The sequence below is a fragment of the Marmota monax genome, unplaced genomic scaffold (assembly GCF_021218885.2).
Source record: "Marmota monax isolate L192 unplaced genomic scaffold, Marmota_monax_Labrador192_F-V1.1 WCK01_AAM20220418_F8-fsc00024, whole genome shotgun sequence".
Lineage (NCBI taxonomy): Eukaryota > Metazoa > Chordata > Mammalia > Rodentia > Sciuridae > Marmota > Marmota monax.
In genome coordinates this window covers 33106696-33131277 of record NW_026695224.1, presented here as the reverse complement: position 1 = coordinate 33131277, position 24582 = coordinate 33106696, and the positions used below count along the sequence as shown (strand labels likewise).

Here is a 24582-nt window from a genome sequence, read left to right as displayed (position 1 = left end):
CAGGTTTGCTTAGACTAGGTGGTCCCAAATACCCCCGTAAGGCCCGCGTCTCTCTACAAACATTTCTGTGTATTCTGTGTGCTGGTGCTCTCGGGGGAAGGTCAAGGGGACTCGTGGGGACCTCCCTGGGAAGAAGGCCTGCACAGATCCAAAGGATGGTCACTGCCTGGGCCCAGGTTTAATTACTCAGGCAAGATAATATGTCAAGTGATATACCATGTTTAATTGGTTATGATACCATAGAAATACCAAGAATCATAAAAGTAAAAAAGCTGCCAAGAGCACGTAACGTTTCCAGAGGGCTAAGGGGCGGCCACTGCCTACTGCTCCGGCCACGAGGCCAGGAGCGGGCGGCAGCGCTGGCCCTGCCCTACTGCCGCTTGCCCTTGCCCTTCTTCTTCCTGTCCTCCAGCTGCGGCTTCAGGGCGCAGACACAGGCCGACACGCCGGCGATGGCCTTGGGCAGGTCGGGGCCGCGGCTCCACTGGTTGGTGTCGCGGTCGTAGACCTGCACGGTCTTGGAGAAGGCCGTGTTCTCCCAGCTGTAGCCGCCCAGGATGTAGATGCGGCCCTCCCACACGGCCACCCCCGACTCGCTGTTGGCATGCAGCAGGGGCGCCACGCGGGTCCACTGGTTGCACTGCGGGCTGTAGGCCTCCACGCCCAGCACATCAAAGCGCTCCATGGACTCGACGTTGTCGTCGCTGCCCCCGATGGAGTAGATGCTGTCGCCCAGGCTGCACATGCTGTGCCAGCCACGCGCCGTGGTCATGGGCCGCCGCTCCTCCCACACATCCGTGCGGCGGTCGTAGCACAGCAGGTTCTTGCGGTAGGGGCCGATCTGGTAGTCGTGGCCCCCCGAGATGTACACAAAGTCCTTGTAGATGGTGCCCGCGTGGCCGTAGGTGAACCTGCAAGATGGAGCAGAGACGGTGCTCAGTGCTGCGCCAGCTTGCTCCACAGTGGCCTCGGCTACAGGCGCCCCGGGGCCTCTGCCCATCAGAAGTCGTAGGGTGGAAGGACGCACAGGGAACAGGCACCACCACACCCTCCTAGGTGCTGCTTTACTGAGAAAAGGACCCAACAGACCAGACCACAAAACAATGAAGCCCCAGTGCGGCCACCAAAACAAACAGCCAGAGGACAGGACGGTGAGACTCCAGACAGGGTGATGGCAGGAGCCTGACAGGCAGAGAGTGTCCGGCGGAGCTCACAGCACGGGTCTAGGGTGGCAGAGTGGCCAGCAGGGTCCTACGCTGAGATGGGCTGGGTCTCACAGAGGCCCCATCCTACCAACAAGGACACACGAGAGATGAGTCGGTGGGGCCAGCCGGGGACACACTGGCACTGCAGCGTCACGGACTGCTTCAGCCCTGGGCTGCAGTGCTTAGGAATAATAGTCCTTGAAGTGTCCAGTGCACAGCTGGTGCTGGCTGGCCGGGACCGTGGGGACAACAGACTGAGCACATTCTAGGCTCCACTTCTCCACCTGGAAATGGGTTGGTGAAGTACCTCAGCTTGGGGATGGCCCAGGATAGGCTGGCCTGGCCTGTCCTGTCACCCAGAGAAGGTGACAAGTCACATGCAGCACCTGGCCCTGAGTTAGGAAGAGCAGTCCTGGCCACTGTGACAGCTGCAAGGGCCAGCCACTTACTATCTGTCAGCAGTGCCCGTCATTACTGCGCTGGCCTCAGGATCCTCCAGGTGAAAGAGGCCGTCTATGAGTTGAAGGGTTGGGACTCGCGCCTGGCATGACTCCCGGCGCCAGCTACACTTGCCCACACCCTTGCTAACCCTCGGGACGAGGTCCCCGAGGTGCCTGGGCTGCTCACCTGGACAGCTCCTGCCCACCAGGTGCGCCTGAAGGATCACCAGCAGAATCTCCGCCCCCCCACCCCACTGGGCAGAGTTCACCGCCGGCCCCCTCTGCTGCAGTGAGGAAGGGAAGGCTGAGTGGGCGAAGGCCCCACCCCCAGAGCTCAGTGGGGTCTTCCAGTAAATCCCCCGTTGGTAACTCAAGACTCCTGGGGTCAGGAACCACATGGACCTGGAAGGGGTGACACTTATCTAGGCAGCGCAGCGGACGCTCACTGACAATCTAGAACTAAAGCCCAGGCTCCCGCACCCTGGACCCCTTGTGGCTACCCACTGCTGCCCAGAAGCCAGATTTCCCCCCAGAACTAGAGGCCAGAATACCCAAAAAGTGAGCAGACTAATAAACGTTGTTCTCCCAGAAGTCACGCTGGAAGAAGAGGCCTCAGGACCCAGTCACCTTGGCAAGCCGGCCACGTAGGACCAAGAGTCAGTCTTGGGGCTGTAGGTCTCCACCGAAGAGAGTGCTCCATTCTCATTCCGGCCACCAACAGCCAACAGCATGTCCCCAATGGAGGCAAGGTAGAAGTCCACACGCCGCTGGTTCATGGAGGCCACCTGTGGAAGCAACACACCTGTACCTTCCCTTCCCTCAACGCCGATCAGTGTCATTATCTAGCACTGTGCTCTCCAACTATGTCTATGGAGTGCTCGGCCCAGGAGGTGTGATGTGGCCAGTGAGCCTGGGGGGCAAGAAGAGGTCTTTTGGTGAGACTTTCAGAGCCCCTGGATCTCAAGACACTGGGAACCTCATGAAGAGGACCCTCGGTTTCCCAAACCTGTCTGGCCACGTGGTCGACCTCGTGGACCGGGACTCAGAGGAACAGAGCAGGTAGTCTAGTGAGCGGGTTTCTGACCTGAGAAATCGCCTGCCCCCAGCACCCTCCATCAGGGGTCTTTAAACACTAATGCTGCTTGCCGTCCACGTTAAAGGAAGAAAGTAGCATTTGACAGGACATTGAAAAGCAGAAGACCTGACCTTTTCTGTTTTGGTTTTTTAAGTGATTTCCACTGAATGTGGTCCTGCAGACGACACACCCCTGCTGCTGTTACAGTCTCTGAGCTGCCTCCAAAGCTGCAGCCTCCCTCCAGTGGTACGGCTTGGCCCTGGGTTTCAGATTTTTGTGTGTGTGGTGCTGGGAACTGAGCCCAGGGCCTTGAGCATGGGAGGCAAGCACTCTACCAACTGAGCTATATCCCCAGCCCAGATTTTTTTTTCCGGATACTGGAGACTGAACCCAGGGCTTAGCACATGCTAAACAAATGTTCTACTGAACTATGTCTTTTAAAAAATGTTTACTTTTAGATAGAATCCAAGTTGCCTGGGCAGCCTCAAACTTACCATCCCCCTGCCTCAGCCTCCCTAGTGGCTGGGACTATAGGCACGCTCTGCTACACCTGGCTTGGTTTTAAGACTTTTGAGAATAAAATCAAAAGGATATCTTGAATCCATTCTGAGTGTTAAAGCTCAGAAAGACACGGAGTTACGAAGTAATACAAAGGTGTGAGTATAAAGATGGACACAGATTTTAATGGGCAATGGTCAAGAGAAGGCACATCCCGGACCACCTGAGCCAGATGCATGCCACTCAATGCAGGCCACACCCTCTTGCCTGGAAGGCCACGTGCACTTCCAGAGGAGAAATGTGGGATTGGGAGAGCGGGAGGAACAGGCCTGGGATCCCAGCCACACTGTGGCCAGGTGGGAGCGCAATCTCAGGTGTGCACCTGGGTTCACACTCCTCCCTGATCTTGCCTTGATACCTGCCAATGGCCCAGGTATGGGCTTTGTGGACTCCTTAAAGCTGCTCCCAAATGTTTCCGAAAGAGGAGCCTGGTGGAGGCCGAGACCCAGGGAGCATGTTGGAAGCAGCAGCTGGTAGTGAGGTGCCTCATGTGGCCATTTACACTTAAACGTAAATTAGTTAAAACTAAGTAAAATTGAAAATTTGGTTCTTCGCTTGCCCTGGTCACAACCCAGGCACTCAGCTGCTGCATGGTGCTGAGGCCTCGTGCAGCTTGACGTGGGATGTGGCACGGGGCAGAGTCCCCGGACTGCCCTCGTTCTCCCCAGGGGGCACGGGTGGGGAGGGTGGGAGCCGTGGCTCATCTCTTTATTGTCACACCTCGTTCAGGAGCAGGACTGTCGCCAAGGCCCAGAGAGAAAGGAAGTCAAGACTAGGTTAGGGCAAAGAAAAGAGGCCTCAAGAGAAAAGAAATAATCTGGCTTTAATCTCACCTTGATCCACTGTTTACAGCGGGGGTCATACCTATAAAGGAGGTTGGAGGCTGCATCCCCTCCGTTGTCCCGTGAGAAGCTGCCGCCCGCGATGAAGATGAAGCCCCCCAGCACGGCGACGCAGTGGTGGCTCCGCCGGGCCGGCAGGGGCGTTTCCTTGACCCACTGCTCGCTCTTGGCGTCCAGGTAGCAGGTGTCATCACTGAGCTCCAGACACCGCTCAGAGACCTCACCGCCCACAAACAGTAGGCGCTCCTCGTCCGTGCGCAGCGCTGTGCGCTTGGTCTGCAGGACGGGCTGGGCGGCCAGGCTGTTGTGGTAGTGCACGGCCTCCTCGATGAAGCCCTCGCAGTCGGCCTCGCGGGGCAGCAGCGAGCACACGGCCGGCTTGACACGGTGTAGCAGGTCGTTCTTGGGGATGAGCGGGAAGTGGATGTTCTCCAGCACCCGGTAGGCGTGCGCCTCGCGCTCGGGCTGCTGTGTCAGCCACTGCAGGGCCGCCTGCAGCAGGTCGTGCTCGCACTCCCGCTGCACCTGGCTGCTGCTCAGGTACACACACAGCTTCTGCATGGAGACGTTCTGCAGGAAGTCGGGCGTGAAGGACAGTGTGCCGAAGTGGCTCAGGATGAAGCCGTCGATGAAGGCGTCCAGCCGCTTGAGGCTGTAGATGGAGGCCAGCTCCTGCAGGTACAGGTAGTTGTCCTCGCTCACCTCCTGCTCCAGGTACTCGCAGCAGAAGTCCACCACTGTCCAGATCTGCAGCAGGTGCGCCGTCTCCAGGATGTAGTCGATGTTGCCGCCGTCCAGCGCCAGCTCCCCGCTGTACAGGAAGTCCACCACGGCCTTGAGCCCGATGTAGGAGGCACCGATCAGCTCCACCTCCTTCTGGAAGGCCTCCCGCATGCCCAGCGTGAACATGGAGTTGAAGTAGTCGCTGCACACGGCCAGCAGGTTGCGGTGGGCTGGCACGCGCTGCTCATCCGCCACCAGGACCACGTCACAGAAGAGGCCGCGGAGCCGCTGCTCGTTTAGCCGCTGCAGCACCGTGGAGGAGTGGTCGGCCCAGCGGTACACCTGTGAAGGAGGGCCGGTCAGGGGGTGGCACAACCCACCCAGCAGTTGCGACCTGCCCCAGAGGGAGAGGAATGAGAGACCACAGAGGGCCTCTGTGTGTCTGTCTAAACTTTCTCCTTTTTTTATAATTTCTAAAAACTTTCTTGCTTTCTCTCCCCCTCCCCGATTTTCTTCCTTTTTTTCTTTGTACTGAAAATTGAGCCCAGGGGCCCTCAACCACTGAGCCACCTCCCCAGCCCTATTTTGTATTTTATTTAGAGACAGGGTCTCACTGAGGTGCTCAGTGCCAAGTAGTTGCTGAGGCCGGCTTTGAACTCGCCATCCTCCTGGCTCAGTCTCCCGAGCCACTGGGATTACAGGCGTGCGCCACCGTGCCTGGCTTTCTTCCTTCTTTTAAACAGAGTGCTAGAAGCTCCTTTCTGTCCCCTTCCTTCTCTCTCTCCCCTCCCTGCTTCCAGGTCATGACAAAGGACGGAAGGTGCTACCATATTAGAGGGCAGCTGTGCACAAAGCCCTGAAGTCAGCTGGGAACTGGTTTGAGTCTAGCTCTGCTGCTCACTGGGTTCTTGGGTTAAGCCCGGGAACTTGAGGCTCCACCTTCTGGTCTGGCAATGAGGACCAGGGTGTTATCACCCAGGTTTGGGGAGGTAGGGAGATAGAAGAGGGCAAAGTGCTGACCCAGCAATGCCTGAGCAGTGCCCACCATGAGGCTGTCAACTCCTACTGAGGTTACGGTAATCTGCTGACGGACAGCTTCCCACATCACACAAGGTGTCTGGTACACGGTCATGCCAGAGCGTGGCTCCCACTTTCACACTTCCACCCAGGGAGGTGGCTGGCTTCCTGCCTACCACTAGGTGCTCTGGGATCCTCCTGGGAAGTGTGGCTTCACACCCACTCCTGGATTAAAGGACCACTAGCATGCAAGTGCGGAGCCGTCTTTCCCTGGGGCTCAGGATGTGCTCCTTTGTGTTATGCACCAGAAACATGCTCTCCTCTGAGCATCACAAACGTCCCTGACAACCCCCCTTTTCCAGAAGAGGGAGGTGGATACCAGAAAACCTGCCCAGATCCCATAGGGACTGAGCAGTGGCGCTGAGACTTGAACCTGGGCCTGACTTCATCAGCTTTAATTACCACACTATCCTGGAATTGATACATTAAACGTGAATGATTCCAATTAATCGGTTTGATCAATTCAAGCTGGCAGACAGTGAGAATGCCAAGCGACTGCCACAGGCTCTTGAGGACACGACCATGCATCAAATCTAGACGGGTTTCTGAGACCTTGCAGGACTAATCCACCTTATTTTAGGGATACTGTACACATACTGCTTTATTTACTCACTACACACACACACACACACACACACACACACACACACAAAAAGGCAAGAAAAATTCAATGTAGGGAAAAACAGGCCATTCAAAAAAAATATCATACAGTAGCTGATCTACTCAAGGAGGACTAAGGAAAGAACTGGCCAGTAGTGATCCTGAGAAGGGGAGCACGGAGCTGTACAGAGAAGGGCACTAGACTGCGGGTCTGCAAGGTGCTGGTGCTGCGTGCTTGGCACACGCGAGGCCCATCTCAACGTGTCCAGCAATGGTGCGTTTCCTTTTCTTCCCTTTAAAGTCTGCTCTTACTGCTGCTGATGCTGATGTAATTAGAAGCCATGGTTTCCTGTGGTCGTTCTGAGTCTGGCCAAGTGCAGCATCAATCACCCTGTTGACGTCCCAGAGCAGAGAGTGTCCTCACAACCTGCTGAGGGTGCGCAGAGACACTACCTGAGGCTCTCTCCCTGCAGCCCAGAGGGCCAGGCTCTCTGCTCCTCCACGGAGGGCTCAGGGGTGGCTGTTTATCTGGCTGCTTACAGAGAGAGGCAAGCTGGCCTAGTTTTGGCTTCTAATTAAGCAGGAATGTCTGGGCTCCTACAGACACTGGCCTGGGGCCTTTATAGATGGCAGGAAGGGAATTAGGAAGCACTACAATAGCAGGTGACTGAGTGAGGCAAAGCCTTGGCATCCAAGAGAAGCAAGTAAGGGGCGCAGGGGGCGCCCAGCCCACAGCTCTCAAGTGGTGAGGGGGTGGGACCTAGCACTCAGATGGGCACACACAAGCCAGCTGTGGTGCAACAGGGATACAGCCTGGGGGGCAGGCACAGCTGCAAGGGGACCATCTGCCGAAGAGGGGTGGTGCAGGGGAGAGGTGCACGGGTTAGTCTGTGCCTGGCATTTCAGCTGCACAGATGACTTTACACACACACACGTCCCTAGTTTCAAAGAGCAGAATTCTGGCATTTCGGTAATTTAGAAGTTCCAACTCTCCTTGCTGTACTGGTCTTCACCCCTCTTGGTGCATCACTGCACGCGAGGCCAGATGATGGAAGAGACCAGGTGGTTGGGCCAATGATCTAGAGGACGCAGCAGGTGTGGGGGTGAAGGTCTGCTTCACTGTGCACTGTCCCCTCACAGAGTGGCTAAGTGAATAGTGGAGTCGCACATAGGCAGAGTCCATGCCAAGCATGAATGACCTGCACCAGCTATTGGCTGCCAGGCTCGCAGGCTTGAGGCTGAGTGGATGCCCCAGACACACGAGAGTGGCCCACTGGGACTGCAGTCAAGTTCAGAGCAGGAGAAACCACAAGCAGAGAACTTGGGAAGCAGCTGAGCTGAGCGCCGTGGCAGGAAGGGTTTGGACACATGCTATCTGCCCATCTCAGGGCTGGCTACGTGAATTAAACTAATGTTCATAAATGCAAGGTATGATTTGGCCACTTTCATTTTTTATAAGAAAATTTAGAAACACAATCAACTAAAGAAAAGCGGATCCTGTCCTGTTCCTAAAAGCTTCCATTCAGAGACTCTGAATCTGACTTTAAAAGACACACATTTCCAGTGCTATCAAACTTAGAAAGCAACACTGTGTCTGCAGCCAAGGTCAGGAACAAAGCCCCTTTGAGCACAGCGGGCCCTCTGTGCTCATGGACAGAAAGCAGACATACAGGAGCTTTCTCAGCAAACTCAGGTGGCAAAGGAGACCGTCTCTCAGGGGAACAACCCCTTCTGCACAGTGCCTTCCCTTCAGGTGCCTCTACAGAGCCGCCCCAACCTCAAGCTGCTTGCCACCCCTTTGGGCAATGCAGAATCTCTCCATTTTTTCCCACTAAGAAGCCTTTTAAGAAGTTTGGTCCTAAAGCCCTCCCCAGGAGCTCCACCACCACCCGCACCCTGTCTACTGCCCAAGTGAGGTCTCATGGTTTGCTCTGTATACAAAAAGTAAGTTTTCTGCACCCCAAGAACCAGTTTTCACCCTCACAATACATAAGCTAAAGCAACCACAAAATTTAATCTCCAAAAGGGAAATTTCAAAAGAGGGCATTATTAGTATTTGTAGCTGGAGACAAGTGCAAATGAGCACCCTCCATCTTTACCTACAGCAGCTGTGGGGCAGGGACTGCTCCATTCACGGACTGGACCATGGGCACAGCCCCCAGGTCCTGCCCTCAGACCTTAACTGAGCAGGTCCCAGGTGGGGCGAGGCAGGGCACTTTTACAGACTCTCCCCACTCTCCCTCAGGCTGATTCTGATGGAGCTAGCCTGAGGGGGCTGTGAGCCTAGCCCTGCGGAACACACCCTAGCTCACTCTTGAGGTCCCCGAGAGTCCAGGGCAGGAAAGAGGCCTTGGAACCTCCACATAAGGATCCCGGTGAGGCCCCACCCTAGAGCCAGCAGCCAGGTTCTTCATGCGCCTGTCTCTGGTGGTGCTGAGCCCCACACTGGGACAGAGACCCCACAGTTCCCATCCTATTCCATCTGCATCCTAGCATTAGTACATGAATAAGCAAGCCGGGTGTGACACAGGAGGGACGCCCCAGGACACCACCCTGGCGAAGGATGACAACGCCATAGTGTGCACACCGTGCCCTTGCACCCTCAGCAGTCTGGCGCTCTGGTGCTCTCTGCCCCTTGCCTTATCTACCTTTGCTTATGGCTGAAACCAACAACAAGTGAGAGTCAGCACACCACACGTCTGAGGCAATCTGCAGGCACAGACCTTTGAAGATTCACTGATCTTGTAGGGCCGAGAAACTCGCGTCTGCCGGCTTCCCTCCATTGTGAGAGATCGCAGCCCTACAACAAGAACAGGATTTCTGAGTATGCACATGAACTCTAGAAGTCTGGTCCTGAAGCCCTCCCCGGGAGCTCCTCCAGGTCATTCATTAATCGCAGGATCTGCTGCAGATACCAAGGACAACAAGTGCAGAACTGTCCCAAGGAGGAACGTGGGAGAGAACAGAGCAATACACAGGACTCTCTGACCTGTGAGTTCAAAGAATCAGGTTGTCAGCATTGTTTAGAACAGGTTTTTTTTTTTTTTTAAAGAATTTTTTTTCATAATGCCTTTATTCTATTTATTTATTTTTATGTGTTGTTGGGGATTGAACCCAGGACCTCACATGTGCTAGGCAAGCACTTTACCACTGAGTTACAGCCCCAGCCCAGCCTTTAGAATATTTAACCAGGGTTCCTTTGGCATCTAAAATCTTTACATGTCAATTAGCCCACTTCCTGCTAATACCCACTTCTTTATTTTTTTCTTTTTGTTTTGCAGTGCTGGGGATTGAACTCAGGGCCTCATGCATACTTACACAAGCACTCAACCACTGAGTTGTGTACATTCCCAGCCCCCACCTTCTCGTCTTCAGTCTCAACTAGGGGCTTTTAGATCAGGATTATAATGATAATAGTTATCATTTCAGAGCCTAGACTATGGTCCTAGAAACAAGCCACGGGACTTCCATGTGCTACCTTATATTGAACTCCCACAATACTTGATCAGGTGAATGTCACATTTTGCAGATAAGAATACTGAGATGTGGTCACACAGCTAACAGCTGACAATCCACCTTCAAATCTAGGCTCTTCTTGGGAGCATACTGAACAAGGCCCAAACCTCTCAAGAATCACAATTTTTTTTTTTTTTTTGGTGGCGCTAGGGATCAAACCGAGGGCCTTGTGCATGTGAGGCAAGCACTCTACCAACTGAGCTGTATCCCTAGCAAGGATCACACTTTTGAACATTATGACGAAGTGCAGGATGTGGCACAGTGATGATGAGCATGTATAAAGTACATTCTAGACACACACTGTTCTGTGGGCTTTTGTGTCTCTTTGCTTGCTTGGTCCCCATACAGCCCCGTGAGGCCGGCACTGTTATTCTGCTTGGACATGGGGGAAAGAAAGTCCAAGGCAGGAAACCTTGGCTGGGGCCTTTGCCCTATCTTGAACATAAACTCGAGCAAGTGTGTGAACTTCCCTGAACCTGATGGTCAAACTCAGCATGGGCAAGTACACCACAGTGTTAAGGTTTTTACCAGTGCTGAAATGCCACACAACTCACTGACAGCCCAGAGCCAGGTTTCAGGAGGACCTTGAGGGATTGGGAGGGCACAAGGAGGAAGAACTAAGTCAACATGTGGGAACAGGTCACATAGTGGGGCTGAGGGTTTAAGGAGGAATTTTTTTCCTGGTGAGTCTGTAAAAAGAATCAATTTTGTTACTATTTAACAATCTTTGCTAATAAAGAACAATGTGACAAGAAGTCAGCATTATTCTAAGATAAATGGGGACACAGGAGGGGGCTGCCTGTTCCCATGAGAGAAATAAATTCAGGCACATTCCATCCTCTCCAACTCCTGGGGGGGCTGGTAAGGAAGGGGCAACTATATCTCTGCACAGCTAGCGAATTTGTGATCGTGACAGGCTGTACCCATCCCCCCACCCCCCCCACCCCCGTCTTCCTGATATTCCAAGGCTGGGAGGCCCAGAGAAGAAAGAGGAAGACCAGCATATTCATACAGTGCCTCCTGTATACCCCTGACTTCGTGCCACCTGGGCCCTGTGCGACTTCGTATCCGCAGTAAGACACCGGTGCCCAGGTGGCTGAGGGGCTCACCCAAGGTCACAGAGCAGAAAACACAGGATCCTCTCTACACCAACAATCCCCTGGCCCCGACCGCAGGCGGCCAAGCAAGGCTCAGTTTTGCCCTCAAAAGCTAGCAGCTTTCTTTTCTAGGCCACGATATCTAGAGAGAGTTCCCGGCGCCGGAAGCTCCCTTTTGTCTCCGTGCATTTCTACCAGCGAGGACGTCGGCCGTCTCCGGGGCTTTTTGGAAGCAGGCGAAGGGTCAAGGCCGTCCGCTCACACAGCGGAGACCTCGTTCCGTGTGAAAGGTCTTTTCAGTCAACAGGAGATCGGAGCCCACGTCCGGCACGGCCGGGTCCCGGGGGAGGCGCAACGCCGGAGACAGCGCGGCGGAATGGCACGGCGCCGGGCAGCACTCACCGTCCGGGTGTCGCCGGCGGGGCCTCGGGGTCGCTTCTGTCGCTCGTTCGGACCGGGCACCCGCTGGCGGCACCCGCTGGCGGCACCCGCCGCACAACCGCCGCCCGGGCAGGTTCCGACCGGCTGCGAGGAGGTGGAGCCGCGACGCGCGGGGGCCGCTGGCACTCACCTGCGGCCGCGCGGTCGGCGCCCAGGCCGTACCTGTCGCACCTGCCGGGCGGTGGCACCTGCCCGCGCCGCGCCCCGCCCGCAGCGCCCCGCACAGAGCGGCGCCGGGACCCCGCCCTCCGGCCCCGCACGGCGCACGGCCGGCAGCCCGCGGGCGCAGGCCCACCTGGCGGCGCTAGGGCGCGGGCGGCGGCGGGCGCTCGGCGCGGCGGGGCGCGGGCGCGGGAGACGCCGGACCGGCCCGCGGCGCGGCCATTGCTCCGCCAGGAAGTGCGAGCGGGAGTGCGGCGGCGCAGCCAATGGCGGCGGGCGGGGGACGTAGGGGCGGGGCCTGCGCGAGGGCGGGGCGAGCCTGCGCGGCCGGCGGGAGAGCGCCGGGGCGGGGCCTTCTCGGGGGCGGGGCCTTCTCGGGGGCGGGGCCTCGCGGGCGGGGCGCGGGCGGGCGCGGCCTGCGCCGGGCGGGGCCGGGGGAGCTGGGGCTCCTCCGCTGCCCCCACCAGCCGCGACGCCCGCACACGCCCTCCCGGCCTACCAGGACCATCCGCGTCCAAGCGTCGAAGAATGCCTCCGGTGTGACCACCGGCCTGGAAGCGCTAGGGCACTGCGGGGACGAGGCCTGCAGGTCTTGGGCCTCGCGGGACATACTTGAGTGCCGGCGAGGGGCAGCGCGATGACCACTGGGCACCTTCGGCCTCCTTCTAGTGGGAACGTCCGAGGCACCCACCTGTGGGGAGTCCTTTGCTGACCACTCTGTTTAAAGTCACTTCTCTTTCTTTCTCCCTGCGTCCAGCTTCTCCTTTAGCCTTTCTTACTAGTGTCCATTATGATTTATTAATTTATTTATTTTTGCAGTGCTGAGTATTGGACCCAAGGCCTCAATGGCTCTACCACTGAGCTCACACCCCCCAGCCCGCTATACCTGTTAGAACCTTGACAGGTTTTTATTCCTGGTGCCTCCTCGGGGCAGGCACACAGGCCCCAGTAAATTTGAATGAATGAAGTCCATCATCATCCATCTGCCGATTGTCCTTGTTCTCTCAGGCTCCATCCTAGATGAACCTTGAAGACAATATACTAAGTGAAAGAAGCGGACACCAAAGGACCCATATCATATGATCCCACCTGTGTGAAGTGTCCACAACAGGCACCCCTAAAGCCAGGAAGTACATTCATGGTTCCCACGGGTGGGGAGTTGGGGTTAGTGGGGAATGCTGTAAAGAATAAGGGACTTACCCCATATTTTTAATTGGTTCATTATAGCTGTACATAATGTTGGGGTTTGTTGTCACATATTCACACGTCACATGATAACGATATAATTTGGTCCATATCATTCCCTTTTCCTTCCCTCCTCTCTTCCTCTGGGATCTCTGCTGATCTCCTTTCCATTTCCATGAGATCCCCCCACTTTTCCTTTTTCTCTCTAGCTTCCACAGATGAGAGAAAATATATGAACCTTCACCTTCTTGAGTTTGGCTTATTTTGTTATTATGTTAAGATTGCTTAACAGAATGCTCTCTGGTTTCATTCATTTCCTGCAAATACCATAATTTCACTCTTCTTTGTGGGTGAACAGGATAAGGGATTTCTTTGGGGGGGGTGATAAAAATGTTCTGAAATTAGGTAGTATTCATAATTGCACAATTCTGACATACTGTCCTAAAAACCACTGAATTGTATAAGAGGGGTGAATTTTATGGTATGTGAATTATGTCTCAAGGCCATTATAAAAGCAAAACAAAACAAGTATTTCTGCTTGTTCTCTGATACATGCCTTCTCTGGAAGGGTTCAGAGCTTCTTCCATTGTTGCATAAAACACGGCCAGATGCAGCCACTGAAGTGGCCAGAAAGAAACAGATGAGGGGAGCCAGCATGGCCAGGAAACCCTGCAAGGCCTCCCTCTGTCTCTGCTATTCCAGATGCAGTGGGCACCTGAGCCTCTGCTCACAGAGACCACCTCTCCCCGGAGGCTGCCTCCTCCAGTGCCAAGGTGGACACATCATCATCATCTCCAGTGCTGGGGAAGGACGGGGTGGCCTAAAGCAAGTTCACTGGCTCTCTTCTGAGTGAGCTTTGCATCCTGAGCCTCAGCATCCTCATCTGTGAACGGGTCAGTAAGAGCAGGGCCAGTCTGCTCTGGTTTTCCGGTTCCCAGTTCAGCTCACTGTCTGTTATACCCTCCTTTCTGTAAAAACTTGCATTTGTAGGACTTTTTTGTTTCTTCACTTTTGATGATTGGGATTTTTATTAAATATCATTCATTTGTTTAGAAACAAAATTGATCCCGCGTGGTGGTGCATGGTTGTGGTCTCAGCCACTGGGGAGGCTGAGGCAGAAAGATTGCTTGAGTGCAGGAGTTCAAGGCCAATCTAAACAACATTGTGAGACCCTGTCTCAAAAACAAAAACAAAAGAAATTGAAATGCCAGGGATATGAAGAAGAAACTCCCAGGATTCCAGGAAGAGAGGCAAATAAGTAACTTAGCAATTAGTCTCAGTGCTATGAATGGGACCTAATCTCAGATTAGTCTCAGTGCTATGAATGGGACCTAATCTGTTTACAGCTGAAGAGTCTCTCTGTCTCTCCCTCCCTCCCCCCTCCCCCCTCCCCCCTCCCCCACCCTCCCTCTCTCCCTCCCCCCCTCTATATCTATATCTATATCTATATCTATCTATCTATCTATCTATATATATATATATATATTCACACATATATGTAAGCATAAATTGATTAATAGAAATCTGTGAACCTCTTTTTATGGAATCTATCAAGATTAGCTAAAGACCATATATGTATGTGTGTGTGTGTGTGTGTGTATTTATATATATTAGCTGAAGGTATCTTAAGAGCTTGTAACTCAGCACTGACATCGGCCTTACCTTACAAGTGTTGAGTTTTGTTTTTTGTTTTGGTACTGGGGATTGAACCCAGGGACACTCTACCATGGAGCCACATCCCCAGTCCTTTTAATTTTTTTATTTGGGACAGTGTCTTGCTAAGTTGTTTAGGGTTTGGCTAAGTTGCTGAAGCTGGCCTTGAACTTAGATTCTCCTGCCTCAGCCTACTGAGTCACTAGGATCACAGGCTGTGTCACTGTGCCTGGCAGGTGTGAGTTCTTAAGGAGGAGAAGACATGTAGCCCAGGTGGGGGTTAGAGACAGACCAAGGACATCAAGCTCAGGAATCCACACATGACCTTGGCCTGAAAAGCATGAGACTCTGTGCACCTGACTTCATCCTTCATTTCCCCAACAATAAGTAAAAAGCCCTTCCCTTTTTTCTTTCAGTAACATTTCTCCCCAATTAAAAAAGTAATGCGTGCTTCATGTGACTTAGAAAATATGGAAGAGTCTATAAGAAAAAACCCCTACCCATGTCTACATGATCCAAAGGAAAAGAGTTTAATACTGTCTCTCAATATTTTCCCCTGAAATAATTTTTTTTGGTACCATGGATTGAACTGGGGGGGTGGGGGTGGGGCTTAGCAACTAAGCTGCATCCCTAGCCTTTTTAAAAATTTTAAAATTTTGAAACAGGGTCTCACTGAGTTACTTAGGGCCTCGATAAGCTGCTGAAGCTGGCCTTGAACATGCAACCCACCTGCTTCAGCCTTCTAAATTGCTGATATTACAGGCTTGTGCCACCGCACCTGGCCCCTTAGGTAACTTCTTCACAACGACAATGATACCAGTAGGTACGTGAAGCTTACTGTGCACTAGGCGTCGCTCTCAATCCCCTGCACTTATTAACCCATTTGTCTCCTCCACCCTGTGATGGGGGATCCTTCCTTTCCCTGTTTACAGATGGGGATGCTGAGGCCTGGAGAAGTTCAAGGCCATGCCCGGGGTCACAGAGTTTCTGTGGAACAGAGCTGGGCTTTGACCTCCAGCATCTGCAGGTCTGGCTTGGCCCTCTGCACCACAGCGCCCCTGTGCACTGGAGAGTGATGTGTGCTCCATGCAGGGGGCTTGGAGCACGTCACTACCTGAGAACAGCTGCCAGTGCTTAAGGATCAAGTGGCCCACCATTTCCCTATTCATATTCCCTAGGCATCATAAAAATATCAGGTGGTACATGCTCTTTGATAGCCTGTTCCCTCTTTGAAAATATGAGTTTTTCTCATGTCAATAATGTTCTATGATATAGTCCTAGCAGCTGAGTCTGATCGTTCAATATGGATTACGCACTTGACCTTCCCTCCTTGGGCATCCCGCTAGTCCCACTGTTCTAAGTAACCCTGGGGGAAATGTCCTCACACATGCTTCCTTTTGCATCTCTCCAATGGGGAGTGGAAGAGCTGGGTCAAAAGGAGCATATATTTACAAGGCTCTAAACCATGCTCCTTCCCTAACAGAGGGTCCTCATGGGTGCCCACTGACAGTGGCTCCCTACTGTCACTCCTGAGATGCAGGAACCTTCAGGTGGAACCAGGGCTAGTTCCACAGTTTGCAGTGCAGGATGAAGATGTGCCCCAAAGGGCAGAAAAAGGGACTGATGGTGTAGTTCAGTAGTAGACTGCTCACCTAGCACGCGGGAGGCAAGGCCTGGGTTCAGCCCCTGCACCACACACAAATAAGGAGGCAGGACAAAGCCCTTCCTCTCCTCTTCCTCCCTTTCCAGCGGGTTTTGCTCTCCATTTGATGCTCTGCTTCCTTGGACATCCCCACTGGTCCCTGGTCTGCACCTGTGATCTGTGGGACTGGGGGTGCAGCTCAGAGGTAGAGTGTTAGCCTGGCACGTTCAGGGCACTGGGTTCCATCCCCAGCAACACGCGTGCGCGTGCACACACACACACACACACAGTCACAGAAGAGGACCTGGGGCACAGAAGCCTATCAGCTGGATACGAGGAAGGGCGAATGAGAGGGAAGGTGGGCAAGGGGAGCCCAAGTCATGGTGATTAGCGCATAAACCCCAGGCAAGATGCTGCAACCCTCCAGGTGACCCTGTGGCTCAGGGCTGCCGTTACCCCCACTGTCCAGATGAGGACACTGAGGTGGTAACTGCCTAAGACGAGTATGAGGGACCCAGCCTGTCCTGTACCCTGGTCCAGGGTACAGTCGATGCACACTGAAGGACCCCCAGAGCCGTGCCCACACCTGGTGCAGAGAGTATCACTGAACGGAGGCTGGAGACCAGTACCTCAGCCCAGCGAGGCTCCCCAAGACGAGCGGGCTGCGAGGGTGAGCCCGTGCTGACCTCCTGGAGCCGCAGCTCTGCGCCACCTGGCCTCTGTGTCCTCTTAGCTCCTGGAAGAGGAGGCTGAGCCCAGGGGGTGGAGCTGCGCTCTAAACACCACTTCCTGCCAGCCAAAGGCTTGTCCTTGGCGCTGCTCGCCTCCCCAAGGCTGAGTAATCCAGAAAAATCGCAGCTGACACAAAGAAGCAGGCCTGAGGCCAACCCAGCTCACGTCCACACCTAGAGTTCCTGGCCAGCCCATTCCTGTAAGTCTAACTGTTAGACCGGAGGTCCGCACCGCAGATGCCTCCCGAGGGACGGACCAGCAAATGGGCAGAGCCACGGTGGTGTCTGGGCCAGTCCTTGGGTGGCCCCCTCATCTCATGAGAGCAAAAGACCTCACTTCTATCCTGTGACTCGAGCCCTGGCCTCCTGGCCCTTGCAGTTTGAACTTGGCCTTCCTCGCGACCTGGCTTCTTGGTGACTGGGTTTCCCCACCTCCAAGTCGGGCAGCACCTGCTCCTCCCTCAGGGTGTTGTTTAAGAGTTACCCGAGGGGCTGGGGAGGTGGCTCAGCGGTAGAGCGCTCGCCTGGCATGCGTGCGGCCCGGGTTTGATCCTCAGCACCACATACAAACGAAGATGTTGTGTCCGCCGAGAACTAAATAAATAAATAAATATTACGAATTCTCTCTCTCTCTCTCAAAAATAAATAAATAAATAAATAAATAAAATAAAGGTATTGTGTCCAACGACAACTGAAAAACAAATACTTAAAAAAGAAGAGCTAAACGAATTAACGCGACCAGCACTTCCCACAGGGCCTGCTACGTGAAGCTCCAGAGGCACTACCTGGGCACTGTCCTTTAGACGATGTTCTTTGGCTTAAGTTTTTGATTCTTGTCAAAACAGACATCGTTTGGAAATGGAAGCTTCCCAGTAGTCATTGACACCGCAGTGGTCACCAGCTGCAGTCCCTCTCTCAAGACCACAAGAGAGAAAGGGAGCTTCCAGCAGGATGGGCTGGGGGCGGGGAGGGGACAGGCGTGGGGAGGGGACAGGCGTGGGGCGGGGAGGGCTCAGGCGTGGGGCAGGGGCTCCCTGCACCTGCATGTGCTGTCTCTGGGGCCTCACTGGGAATTGCTCTCCGGCCATCACTACCGAGGTCCTTCACCTGCTGGCAGTGCCGCAGCCACAACGTGGGCCCCGTGCTTCATTCCTCTGTCACCTGGAGGAGTGAGGTGACCGGGAGACTTAGGGTCTGGAGGTTGCGGGCTGGGTGGGCTCCGGGCTCGGCAGGCAGCCCCGCAGGAGCCTGCCTCCTCTGGAGTCTTCAAATCTCTTCATACTTCAAACAAGAGGACGCGGACAAAAGCACGGGAGCTCCTCAGAGCCCGTGGAAAGAGCGCAAGTGCAACCACCGTAGATTCATTCACTGGGGTCCCCCACCCACCCCCGCTCCTGCACGGTACGGTAATGCAACAGTCCTGCAGGGCAAGGTGGCCGGTCATGCCAGCTACTCTGGAGGCTGAGGCAGGAGGATCACACATTCGAGGCCAGCCTGGGTAACCTAGCAAGACCCGGCCTCAAAGAACAAAAACAAAAACAAAAACACCACAAGGGGCTGGGGAGGTAGCTCAGTGGAAGAGCACTCCTGGGTTGAACCCTGGGTATGACAATCGATAAATAAATGTCCCAAAGTATTCAGTGAGTCTGTGGAAACCCTGGCCATGTGTCCTCTTTGTCCCAGGATCTGGCATTAGTCTAGGGCTCACCTTCTCCAGAAAGAACTGTGCTTTGAGAAATGGTCACCACAGTCGCACGAGGCTACTTCAATTTTAATTTTAGTCAAGACTCACATAAAGTTATAAATTCGGTTTCTCAGCTGCACGAGCCGTGTTTCCTCGGCAGCCGCGCAGGGCCGTGTGGGGTGGTGGCGACGGAACCTGCCACAGCTGAGCAGCTGCTCCTGCAGGAACTGGCTTCTTGCTTGGCTGCCTCCGAAGGGGACTCTGGCCGGGTTCTCACCAGGGCTCCTGCTGCCTCGCGAGTCCTGTCCTCCTCTTTTATTCAGGAAAAACAGGTTGTTTCTAGGCTGGGCAGACAGCTTTGGCCCAAAAGTTCTGACTGGAGCCCAGCCCCTGGTCTGAAGTGGGAGAGACATACTCTGAGCCCGTGATTGCAATATGGTCAGATAAAGAGGGGGCAGAGGCTGGCCTCCAGGGTGGGAACCCAAGGGAGGAAGGAACACAGGGTCCTGGGAGTCTTCTTCCCAGGGAGGTGTCTGTCCTGGACCAGGGTCCCTGCCACCCACAGCCAGACCCTTTGAACTGCCTGTCCTCGCCCCTGACTACCCCCACGGCGGGACTGACGCAGAAGTGTCTTCTCTGCATCTTGGGTCATCTGGGTTTTGCTTGGTTCGTTCCATCGATCCTTCAGTACAGCGCGCTGAGACAATGCTCGCTGCAAGAACAGTCTGAGTGCAACTCTTGCTTCTGTCGCTTACCAGCTGTGCAACTCTGTGTAACTTACATATCCTCTCTGTGCCTCCCTTTCCTCTCTGTGAAAGGAAGGTCACAGTGGAGCCACCCTTAGAGGGAGCGGGGCACCTGACACAGGCTTACAGCTGCTATCAGCTTCATACACATTTCTGCCTCCCCAGAGGTTTTACTTTTACTCCGGGGGTGTGGCAAATTCCAAGCAGTTTTTCTTTTCAAGTGCCTGGGCCCCCTGGGATAAAGCATATTTGCTCATGACACACAACTAGAGGGAGAGGCATTTGGAAGGATGAGTGGGCGCCTGCCAGGCAGGGGAGGGAGGAGAGGAGACCTGGGCAGGGAGAACAGCGTGTTCAGGGGCTGCAGGAGGGAGGCTTTGGAGTTCAGGAAGAGCCCGCTGGCTGGAACACGGGGTGCCCCAGGGAACAGCAGGGAGGGGGTGGGGGAGACCGAGGACTCCAGGAAAGATCCCTTTCCCTGGCTGGGTATCTGGTGTGGGGTGGTGGAAGCAGCGATATTTTGAATTCCACAAGGAAATCCTTTGTGAAGGCGAAGCTCTGAGCTCCTAGCCCTCACCCTCCATGTGACGCTATCGGCCTCGAAGGTTGCTAGAGCTTTCCAGCCCCTTTCCCTCCCGTAAGCTGCAGCTCCCTTGAGATGAGGCTGAGCTGGACCCCAGCGGCTTTTCCCAGCTCTGTTCTCCCCTCCTCTTCTTACAGGGGTCCCCTGAGGGTCCTCCCTGAATAAACCACAGTGCGGGGTCCCTGTCTCAGACCCTAGGTCTTGGAACCTGACGTCCAAGGCTCTATGGGAGCAAGGAAGTGAATGGGAGGACCGTGGCTGACCGTGGTGGTCTTGGCCTGCAGTGACCCCTGCCCCCACCAAGCCTTCTTTCCTTAGTCTGTGTTACCCCCAAAGCGGATCCTGAGGCTAGGATTCAAGTTCAAGAAGTTAGTTTGGAAAGTGCAGGAAGCACTTCCTACCACAGGCAAGTCTGAGAGGCAGTGGGGCCTACACCTCAGAGCACCCCACGCAAGGCTGGGAGAGTTGGGGTACTGAGCTGCGAACTTGTCGGGTTAATCAGTCGCTCTCAGGGTTAATGAGCCTGGACGTCCAGCCCTGGAGCCGACTTCTGTGGATCTGGGGAGAAGCCCTCAGGCCCAGAGTTGACACGGTGGAGCACCCCAGGTCCAGAGGCCCTGGCCCTAGGAGCTCTTCCTCCTCAGCGCCTTCCACAGCTTCTGCCAATGAAGATGCCCGTGTGAATGGAAGGGGGCACGTCTGTGTATTGGCTCTCACCCTTCCGCTGGTCAAGTGCGGCCTGTGGGTGCTACCCCACACTGCCATCCTCTGGGCTGTGCAGAGGGTGGGTCCCTAGAGGGCACACCACGGAGTCTGGGGCACCTCACCAAGCCACCGCCGGAGCAGACTGAAGACCACAGTCCCACCACATATGCACAGCCTCGAATCTGGATCACTGGAGAGCCGTCCCTCTTCTGGCCTAGATAGTCACCTTCTGGGCAGTGAGAGAGCTGGCATGCCCTGGCCTGGGAATTGGCTCCCTGACCCTTCCCTGTCCTTCTGATCATCTTGGCAGGCTGGCACCAGTACCGCCCCGCCATGCCCTCTCCCTGCCCAAGCACACCCTCCCGGGTCAGTCTCAGAGGTTCATTTCTTTCTCTTTTCTTTCTTCCTGTTGGAAACTGACCCCAGGGCCTGTGCGTGCTAAGCAGGCGCTCTGCAACTGAGCTACACCCCACCTCCATGAGTTCTTAACATTTTAAAGTAAAAAATAATTCTCACTATGAGATCCTGAACCTGGAGTGTCCCCCAAGGCTCATGTGTTGAATGAAGGTTGGTCCCCAGTGCAGCAGTGTTCAGGGGAATTTGGGGAAGTGACTGGATTAACCCATCGAGTGGTCCATGAACTGCAGGAGGTGGGGCCTGTCCTGTTGGTTTCAGCCAATGCGGGCGCCATCAGCAGATGGGGGCGTGGCATTGCCCACTGAATCCCCCTCTCCCTGCCTTAGGCTGAGGTTCTCCAGGTGGCCGGGTCATGCACGTCCTTCCCTGGCCACAGCTCCTGCTGGGCCGACCTGTAAAACAGAAATTATTCTCTAATTAGAGAATAAAGCTGACCCTTCACTCAAGACAATGCAGTAGAGCAGAGAGGCTGAGCTCAGCTCCAAACAGCAGACGAGCCGGGCTTTATAGCTGCAGGCAGAGAGGGGGCTCCCTGGATGGGAAGTTACTAGGAGGGGAGGCCAAGGGTGGGACTCAAGGCGGCCTTCCCAGGATCCTTTGCTAAGTAAAGCTGCCTCAGCAGGCAGAAGCCCGGCCAGGGGCGGAGGTCAAGAGGAAGGCTCAGTGGGGCCTGAGTGCCCTCTGGCCTGGGAAGGAGACCCTGGATGAGGCGCCAGTGGCCTCCTGCCTTCTCAGGCCTGGCATCCTACTGGTTCCCACCCTTGCTAGCCCCTGGGGGTTCGGTAGTCAGTGGTGACTTCTCCAACTCATCCCTCTAAATTAGCCGTTATCTAAATTCCCTTCAGGGTCTCCCTGATGTGCCTCCTCTGTGCTGTCAGTGCCCCCACTCCCTACATGGGGACACTCAGACTTCACTCCATTCATCTGTCACTCTCCCGTCTGCCCGCCAGCTGCTGCTTTGCACCCCCGCTCTGCACTGGAGAGCCTGCTCCCCTAAGGAGCCACCAGTCCCAACCACAGAGCGCTGCGCAGTAGAGGGCAGGTCTGGGTCTGAGGCCTGGCACTCTTGCTTCCCAGATGTGTGCTAATGGACACCTGGCTGAGCCTTGGACTCTCCATTCATAAAATGGGCACACTGATACTGGCCCTGCCAAACAACCTGTGTGTGCACTGTGTCTATTTATGACGTGGCTGAAAGATCGATTGCTGAATGAGAGAGTGAACGGCGGATTGGATGAAATCAGGGAATACGTGAAGGCGCTCCCTGACTTCTGGTGTCTAAGCGCGTTTTAATCTTGAAGCACTTCTTTCTTCTGTGCCCTTTAAATGGACCTCCCTTTCATTGGTCAGCTAGGTTAGCAGATCTGTCGGGTCTTGTGTGCGACTCCAGCGAGCTGAGTCCTCTTCTGCACACAGCTGCACGTGTACCTAGAGTTGTTTACTCCCGGTGCCATTTGTGGACACTGGGCTTATCATTGTCATTCACTGATTTAATTAACGGCACATACATTGTGTAACATGAGGTTGCAAAGAGAGAACATTGTCTTTTTATGAGGCTCAGAGGAAACCAGAGGGCTTGAAGATGTTTCCTAGGCACGCCAAGGTGGGACTAGGTGGGAACTGGGGCATTTGGGGTGCGAGGCGGGGCTCGAGAATCCTGGGAAGATTTGATCTCCCTTCACTTGTCCAGCTACTGTAAAGCCTAGGAAAAGAGAGGCAGAGGGTGGTGAGTGTGATCTCTTGGAGAAGAAAGCTAGAAAGCCTGTTTCAGCCAGCCGCACTGTGGGAGGAGTGGACCCTCGGGCACGTCAGGGAAAGGGAACAGGTAACCTGTGGAGCAGAGTCGCCATAAGCAGCCACAGACTTAAGCCTTATTATAGTCATTGGATGAACTGGGTGTGTCTTTCAATTGAGGATATTCCTTTATCTACTGCGTGCTGCTGCCACAAGCCGCTTAAAGCCCTGGGGTTGTTCACTGGAGCTAAGGCGGCAGGTGGGCGTGGCTCTTTACTTGCGTATTGTCCGCATTGATTTCTTTCCCTTCTCTACTAGATAATAAACATTTCAGAGAAAATTGTACGTGTCTGAAATTATATTTAAAATGTTCTAGAGAAAATTACTGCTTAAAGGGCTTCTGCAATAGGTTTTGTTTTTTTGCTTTTTGTTTTTTTTTGTTTTTTGGGGGGAGTTGTTTGTTGTTGCTTTTTATTTGGTTTTGATTAAAAAAAAAAAAACCAACCCAGATTTTCATAGATTGTTTGCTTAAATTCAGGTGGATCCACCAACATGTTTCTGCCTGTGAGGAATTTGCAGCTTGTTAAGGGTAAAAGTACAACGGGTGACACAAAACCCTTTGTGTTCCTGGACCTTCTTTGTCACTGCCAAAGCAGAAGCTGGTTCAGAATGGCAGCAGACTCTAGGTCAAGAATGGACTCCACCGAGCCCCTGGCTGTGGCGGAGAGCTTACTGCCTCCCAGTGGAGCCCACGCTCTGGTCACTGGGGAGAACTCTCTACGGAGCCCAGCACATGGCTAGTAGCTGCCACCATCTGTGGAGGCCCCCGTAGGATCACCATCTGCTGCTGCAAGACGGCTCCCTCTGGAGTGGAGAAGAAGTTCCCATGACTCAGGTCCCCCTGAAGCCTCTGTCCTGAGCACGGCTGGGCCCATGGCTTCCTGTCCCCTCCTGGTTTCCTTGGGACGGTGGAGCTCCCAGTTCTCCAGGTAGAACATACTTTTTCTTCCCTTGTTCTGGGTGACGGTCCCCTGGAACCTGCTAGAGCTGTCCCTCCCCTTGCTGTGCCTACTCGGAATTGTGGGGGGCTGGGGTGGGGAGGGGGCTGTGGGGAAGGCCAGGCCCCTGCAGGCTGCATTCCGGGGCTCCCTTCAATGGGAGACCCTGGTGGAGACTGGTGGGTGGGAGGAAGGAAAGGCCAGGGTCTCTACCCTTTTCTGGAGTAAACCTCCATCAGCCACACCTCTGTGCCCAAGCTTCCCCAGGTGACCCAGCCCTGGACTGCGGTGTCCCCTCCTCTTTGCTCCCAGCCGGGCACTGGTGGCTAATCTCTGTGCTGTGGTACACATGGGGGCAGCTTCCATCAAGCTACTCTGCTCCTCAGCCCTCCCACCCCGGGCGGCCAGTGTTCTGCATTGATCTCTCCCCACTTCTGTGCACCCGAATGCCTGTCAGTAGCTTGCTTTGCAGTGTGCAGCTCACGCTGGGCGCCACGTCTAGCAGTGCAGTTTCAGGTTGTGCGCAGACGTGCGGAGTTGGGGGTCTGGGCATTCAAAATACCAGTTGCCTGTGTAACTGCCACACGGTCTGCACCGGCGATCCCGAACGCGCTCTCCCTGGGCGTGCCCTTCAGAGCAGAGGGCAAGCTCAGGGAGGCACAGCAGAGCCAGGGCTGGGAGAGAGGCTGCGACCACGCTGCCCGCGCAGCCCCTCCTGGCAGCTGGGTCCCAGGTCAGGTGCCAGGGAGCGCCGTCCAGGAGCCCTTC

The 24582-nt window shown here is 54.7% G+C and overlaps 1 protein-coding gene across 2 annotated transcripts; it reads right to left on the bottom strand.

Annotated features, from left to right (window-relative positions):
• Positions 1-203: 203 nt before the first annotated feature.
• Klhl36 (kelch like family member 36) lies at positions 204-11794 on the bottom strand. Of its 2 annotated transcripts, none has more exons than XM_046434678.2 (5): positions 11705-11794; positions 9244-9320; positions 4112-5185; positions 2273-2430; positions 204-911 (listed from the first exon to the last, which is right to left on the bottom strand). In XM_046434678.2, exons 2-5 carry the CDS (start codon positions 9301-9303, stop codon positions 371-373), a joined length of 1833 nt encoding a protein of 610 aa, XP_046290634.1. In that variant the 5' UTR covers positions 9304-9320; positions 11705-11794; the 3' UTR covers positions 204-370. The 2 variants fall into 2 exon arrangements, with proteins under 2 accessions (XP_046290634.1, XP_046290633.1); XM_046434677.1 differs by lacking the exon at positions 11705-11794 and adding an exon at positions 11536-11698.
• Between the last annotated feature and the right edge of the window lie 12788 nt (positions 11795-24582).

Excerpts from the sequence above, each read along its gene's own strand:
- Klhl36 (XM_046434678.2), bottom strand. The coding sequence starts at position 9,303 with ATGGAGGGAAGCCGGCAGACGCGAGTTTCTCGGCCCTACAAGATCAGT. Across the intron at positions 5,186-9,243 it reads AGATCAGTGAATCTTCAAAG|GTGTACCGCTGGGCCGACCA; the intron begins GTCTGTGCCTGC and ends CCTCCTTCACAG. Across the intron at positions 912-2,272 it reads TACGTGGCCGGCTTGCCAAG|GTTCACCTACGGCCACGCGG; the intron begins GTGACTGGGTCC and ends TCCATCTTGCAG.